Source organism: Tiliqua scincoides, chromosome 2 (genome assembly GCF_035046505.1).
Source record: "Tiliqua scincoides isolate rTilSci1 chromosome 2, rTilSci1.hap2, whole genome shotgun sequence".
Classification (NCBI taxonomy): domain Eukaryota; kingdom Metazoa; phylum Chordata; class Lepidosauria; order Squamata; family Scincidae; genus Tiliqua; species Tiliqua scincoides.
In genome coordinates, this window is record NC_089822.1 from 14,928,190 (window position 1) to 14,935,032 (window position 6,843).

The 6,843-nt window shown below is 43.7% G+C and overlaps 1 protein-coding gene across 2 annotated transcripts in view; it reads left to right on the top strand.

Annotated features, from left to right (window-relative positions):
- RAI14 (retinoic acid induced 14) overlaps positions 1–2,538 on the top strand; it is a 104,888-nt gene extending 102,350 nt beyond the window's left edge. For both annotated transcript variants that reach the window (XM_066614107.1, XM_066614106.1), the window contains one exon: positions 54–2,538. In XM_066614107.1, the coding sequence (XP_066470204.1) occupies positions 54–155 (102 nt within the window). In that variant the 3' untranslated portion in view covers positions 156–2,538. The remainder of the gene's footprint in view (positions 1–53) is intronic.
- Positions 2,539–6,843: the final 4,305 nt, after the last annotated feature.

Consider the following 6,843-nt stretch of genomic DNA (forward strand, 5'->3'; position numbering starts at 1 on the left):
TAAAAAATGTCTAAAGTTGTCTCTCTCTCCCCACCCAACCATTATTTTTCTAGGGCCAGATGGATGAAGACGTCCAGAAAGTGCTGAAACAGATTTTAACCATGTGCAAAAACCAATCGCAAAAAAAGAATGAAACTGTTTTTGTTGATCCCTGATATGCTGTTGTGGAGTTTGAGTCTCGCCTTAAAATGAGATTCGATTGGCAGCCCCCCCAATAGGGCATTGTCACCGGTCTCTGCCATGTTTCCTACTAGTTTTTTTAAAAAGTCTTATTAACAAATGCGTCCTGTCTTCCCTTGCCCCTAATGTTTCTAGCATGCTATTTCCATGCCTTGGATGCAGGTGCACATTTCTCTAGAAATTGCCATTGTTTCAAATCAGGGGTGGTCAGAGCCTGACCTCTATAGTATTAGAAAGTGGCTCAGTGCTTCCTGTGATTATAGTGAGTTGGTGCAAACCACGGAACTCCCCACATGCAGTATTGCGTGTTCGGATGTGAATATGTTCACTGGTTGGGGAGTGGGAGACTAATTATTAAAATCACAGTTAGCAAAGAGGCTGGGTCAACATTCAGGATGCTTAAGGACCTCAGATGTCAGGTATAATAATAGATGCAATTTCTAACTTTCCAATGAAACTTTTGGCCTTGTTAACTGAAAGGGAAAAAAGCCAACTTTGTCAGGCCAGGCCACCAGTCGGCTAAAGCCAGCCACAGTGTGTGTTTCTATCTACCAAGACATGTATGGACTTTCAAGAACACCAGACCAATGATATGTATATCTAGAGAACATAAGAGTAATCTTTATACTAAAGCAGGTAAATGAATCTTGAACCCAGCTGAAGCCTTGGTTTCCATTTTGAACAGTAGGTCAAGCTATCTATGCAAATCCTTGCAGTGCTCTTGGCCATGGAGCTCAGGAGAGGAAAAGAAACCACACTGTTGTGAATGACAAACAAGGGATCTGATCGAACTCATGATGTTTACAGTGAGCACTCTTGTCTCACGGTCTGTAACCTCACTTTTGTAAAAGATCTTCTCTTCAATATATTTTTACTGGCCCTCAAATGTTTTTGTAATGAAAGCCATTTGCTATATGACACTACTTTTTTTTTTTTACAGTTGTCTTTATTAACTAGTGTTTTAGGCTATGGCCTTTGCTACTGTCTGCTCCTGTACTATGGGTTACCAGCAGTAAAATGCAATTGAACTATCCCCACCCGCCTAGAAAAACTTATATTGAAAGAACAGAACTGCCCTTCCATCTCAGAATAAGAGAGGATGCTATACTGTTCATTCTGATCTTTTTGCCAAATGTATTGACTGAAGCACATCAGCCTTGTATTTCTGTGTTTCGTTTCTAAGGGTTGTTTGCTGTATTATGTTTCTTCTACACAGGAGTACTCTTGCAAGTGGCTTCTGTGTCTTGAGCTGTTTACAAGAATAACTAATACTGGTCACTAACCTAGGTGATGTACACACAGATATGGACAGGGCCCAGGAGAAGCTCAGCAATATTAGGGTTTGTTTGTTTTTTTTCCTGGAAAGAGTAATGGGTGTTCATCTGATCCAACTGTGTTAATGCAGATTTACTTTATAAATTACTTTGAAAATGATTTCAAATTAGCATAAGCATTATAGCATCTCCATGAAGTACCATGGCAATTGCAAATTTGCAGATGCTGCAAGTTAGAGAACATAACACAAAACTACGAATCCCAAGGTTCCTTGGCCAAGTGTGGTAGTCATTTAAGAGAAAGCTCTGAATTTGGTTTGAACGTGTAGTATAGACATGACACTCCCAGGAGCATTCCCATGCTGCAAAAAAAAAAAAAAAACTAATGTGGAAAGCCATCCTGTGAGTTAGGGAGCCTTGTTTGAAGCCTATATTTGGCTCACATACTGCTTTTCCATTTCTGTGTGTCAGAACTGCTGAAGTCGTCTGTGCCCCACTAGAGGAAATATCCATTGTGATTAAATATGATTTCACTTAAGGCACAATTTTAGTCCTATTGGTGGATCTATGACTGCTGCAGAAATTCCCAGAGTTCTGTATAAGTGAAGCCTTTAGAAAGGTAATTGTTCAAAGTCTCCAGTGGGTTACTGGATTCACCGTGCACCTGAACAGCAGCCCATCTTTTTCAGTGGCCAAACATAAATGAAATAAGAGCATAGGATCTCTTGGACCTTGATTTTGTTTTTTCTTTTCTCCTATTAATTTTGGACAGTATTTCATAGTTAGACTCTTTTTGAAAAAATGCTCCAAAGAAATGTGAAATTTCACTGCAGCACTTACAAAAACAAACTTTTAAAATACAAATCTAAAATATGCCAATAAATGCTGCCAAGTATAAAACTTGAGGAACCACTTTGTAGGTTGCCTGACAAAAAAACTTAGCTTTTTACCTTGTTTTGTTATGTGTATTTATTATAGTTATCATTGTGGGACATTGGAAATTGTACACTATAGCTTAGTGATTGTCCTTTGTATGTAATTTTACAAAAGTTTCCTTATTCAGCAAATAAACTTTTTTTTTTAATTTTTGGTTCTTTTTTCTTCCTACTGTTTCAGTGGGGCCCTGCAGAGAATCCAAGGCGGAGCCCTGCTAGGGAGACTGAGTGATGGTCAAGGAACAGGCAGGTGGTGGGCAGCTGTTCCCCACTGCAGCTCAGGTCTAAAGGAGCTGGGAACTGTTACTGCTCTGCTAGGCAGAGTAAGGAGTCACTTGGGTGGGAGGTGGGAGAAGACACCTGTATGAGAGGCAGATTGTCTTCAAGGTGTTTCTTTTGCAGGGTGAGTACCATATGCTAGCTTTCCAGTGGCAATATTTAGTTCCTAGTAAAAAGGAGCATCTCATGCGCTTGCACTATTTGTAAACTTAAATGAAAGGCAATCTTTTAACTTTGTTGGCTCTAGAGTGCAAGTGTTCACTTGCTGTGCAGCATAAATGTGAGAGTTCTGATGTGTGTCCCTTGGAAAGTGTTACATAGCAAGACTACTCCACTACTCCCACAGTAATGTCTTGGCATTTTATGGACATTTGCTCTTTTCCACAACTCCAGCACCGCTTCCCTTAGCTTTCAAACACACCCACTGTCCCATACCCAAGTCCTGCCCTCACAACATATCCCTGATGTGTACATGTACAGCAGGCAAACCAGTGGGTATGGTCTAGCTCTTCTCTTCATACATTAACTTCAACACACAAAGAATGTCATCATGAGAAATGGGCTGGGAAGGAAGCTCTTCATGTGTACAGTTGCACATACCATGCAGACCATTGGCTTGATGGGACACAGGTTGCATGCTGCTTGCATTCACTTGCTGGAGGGACCATAGCTCATTTCTTTGGAATGCAAACAGTCCCTGGCTAGCATCTCTAGGTAGGGCAGGCGGAAAAAGTGAAACCCTGTCCACAGACAATCCTGAGCTAGCTGGACCAGTAGTCTAGCTCTGTAGGAGTTTAGCTACAGGGCCAGCCCATGCATAAGACCAAACTGAAATGGTTGCTTCTGACAATCTTGTGTGTGTGTTGGGGGGGGTACTCCTCACTGTCCACCTGTTTGCTTCCACTGCTATCCCTTTTCCTCTTTTTCACTCCCTTGTTTGGAAAAGGATGAGGGGGACAGAGTGGAACAGGCAATGGGGAGGGGAAAAGAGCGCTGAGCCAGGACACTGGAGAGTGACATATCAACAGGTAAGTGGGGAAGCTAGCAAAACTCGTGTTGCTTGGTAGCAGGTGGAGTTATGTGGGATTGGATCCCCACACACTGCACCAGTCTTTTCCCTCTCCAACCTTCCATGCAGAGTTGGGAGGATGAATGGGGCTGGGATGAAACCAAGGCAATAAACTGAGCTCTCTGAAGGAAATATGGGATAAAAATGCATGAAGGGTGAGATGTTTGTGTTGCTCTGTGCCTGGCCTTCAGCTAACTGTTGCACTTCCTGCTCTTGGAAAGAAAAAGGCCCTTTGTCTGGAGGGCGTCCTATGTCACCAGGACAACTAGGCCAATGTGCTGTCACCATGGCTACAGCTTGGAGGTGGGGCCCTTTAAAAAAAATAGAACAAAACCAGCCTAATGAGATCAAGGCAACCCTTCTGGGAAAGGGATGGGGCAGGAGGAAGCTCTGCTTGATGTGAAATGGATTGCTGTGCATGGCTAATGTGAGCCAACAGGAGAGCAGTGTGCTCTTTGGGGCCAAAATCCTAGGAGCCAAAAAGACCTTCCCTGAATTTTGCAGTTCTGGGGCCTTGTGAAGAGGTAGGAGGTTGCTCTTGCTGGTTCCTTTACTGATATGACCCAGTAATGATGTTAAATTTGTTTCTCTCCTTCCCCTTCTGCTTGGAGATCTCTATTCTCCAGGATAGTGGTGATGTTTCACTAGTCATGATGGCAGTAGAGTAGAAGAGGGTGCTGCAAGATGAGCACCCAATGCAGCTGATGCTGGAGAGGGAGGATAATGGATTGGGGGGGAGAGAAATAACAGCTTACAAAACACCAAAGCAGGCAACTGGTTAAACAATATTGATCCCAGCAGCTACACAACAGACAGATCCACCAATGACGGTCAATATCTTGATAGCTGCTTGAAATGCAGCTGGAGGAGGCCGTTCCACAGGGCAAGCTGTCAGTCCAAACCACTGCAGCAGTTTTCACCATACTGTTGGGGGAAAGGGGGGGGAAGGATTTTACCAATGTGTCAGTTCTCACAAACCTGGCTGGAAGAACAATAGACTTTTTGAAGGTGATAGGATGGCACCTGCACTGAGCAGATGACAAGGCTCAGGTGGGCAGCAAAACAAAGGTAGACTGAATGGTGAGCCTTGCAGGACTCCATCTGTCAGCAGAAGCAAGCTTAGCAAGTAAAACAAAAACAAAAAACTTGAAGGGTATGTGGCTGATTTGCTGTGCATTCCTTCTCCACAGGAAACCCAAGGAGGAATGGGATCCATAACAGAACCCTCAGCAGCCACACTGAATAACAGAATTCTTTGGGGGAAGCCATGACAGTAAAATACAGTTGTAGTGTAGCCGTATCCTACGCAAGTGTGCTCTCTCCAAAGGTCAATAAAGGTGTGTCCATCTAGCAGTCTGTGTGCAGTTCCCATTGCTGGTTCAGAGTCTGCACACAAAGGGCTGCCGCTGTCCATGTGAACTCCTTCAATGGAAATTCTACACCCTGCAATTGGGGCTGTATAGAAAGTTCCCCTGCTCCAGTGTGAACTGTGTGCACTGTCAAGCACAGGGTTGGCAAGGAGTGACTTACACGAGGCTCCACCAAGATTCACAGCTAGGCAGTGACCACTTCCTATACCTCAGTGATGCTACAAGAATCAAGCAATTCCCTGCAACCGTGCAAGGCCAAACCCCAATGAAACAAGCGCTGCTCTGGGCACACCTTTAATAACTTCTCTTATTCTCTGCTACTCCTGTCTCTTTCAGTGCTGTGTCACTTCTCCTGAGTCCCCAATACAAACACTGAACAGTCCAGCTTCTCTGAATGGGGTGGGTGCCTGTATTCTCCATCAAATGTACAGTACACCTAACTGCATCAAATTATTTGCACACCCTATATAAGAAGTTGACTTAGCCTGTCATTAGTTCATCTGTTCTACTCCAATACCAGATCTTTTCTATCCAGAAGCAGCTCTCCAAGTTCTCAACAGAAGTCTCTATTGCCTAGGCTGCTACCTCTTGGGTTGTTGTATTTTGTAAAACACACACACACCCTACCTGTAGGTTTCAAGGATTGAACCTGGGAAATTCTGCATGCAAAGCATATACTTTCTGACAGGGCCCAGTTGTCTCCCCAGGAGCGGAATCCTTTCCCCAAAGCCCTCATTCTGCAAAGCCCCAATCATCAGCAGGTACCTTAAACTGAGCAACAGCTCCATGTGGGAGCTATAAAGCTGCCTAACTCAACAGTTCATCCACCTTGGGTAGGAATCGCCTCTGAACCCAAATGCAGCATCAAGGCAAGTTCCCAAATGCAAAAAAACCAAAGGCACTCTACCCACAGGCAAATGTTGGGTGCAACTCCCAGGTGGAAACAGTAATGCAGGTTGATGCTTATTAACATTGGACAGCTGCTAGCAGGGTTCTGTTCCTGGTCAAATTTATCCCCTGAGTTGGTTGTAAGGAAACTCTTCCTTCTCCCACATCATTATGGGGTCTCTTGTTGCTAACGTTTTTTAGGCCAACACTTCCATTGTTGAATTTATGGGTTAGCGTATATGAAAAATGCTGGGTCAGAATTTATTACCTGGGTCAGCATCTACTTTTTGGGCCGGAGGTCTGGTCTAGAGGGTAGGGCCTCCATTTGCCTGAAGATAACATCCGAAGGTCGCCAGTTCGAGGCCACCGGCACCGTGAATGGCGAGACCTTGAAGCAGCTGACAAGCTGAGCCGAGTTATTCCATCTGCTCTGAGCGTGGGAGGATGGAGGCCAGAATGTGAAACCAGATCAAGAAAGTAACACCTGAATGTTGTGGTTCTTGTAAGATAGAACATTCTTTCAAATTGTAAAAATCCCTATGGGGTTTTAATAAGCCTGCCTATGTAAACCGCCTTGAATAAAGTCTTGAATAAAGACCAAGAAAGGCGGTATATAAATACCTGTATTATTATTATTATTGTTATTATTGTTATTGTTATTATTGTTATTATTTATTACTTTTTGCAAGAGAACCCTTTGAAGAAGTGACTATACCACAAAATATACCCTCCTCCCAAAGTGACCTGCTAGCAAGTTCCTTTATCACAGCAGCCATGCTCTCCTTTTTGCCTCTGGTGGCAATGAGACATCTAGAAAGCACCCAGGGAGGGGATAGATCTGGTCCAGT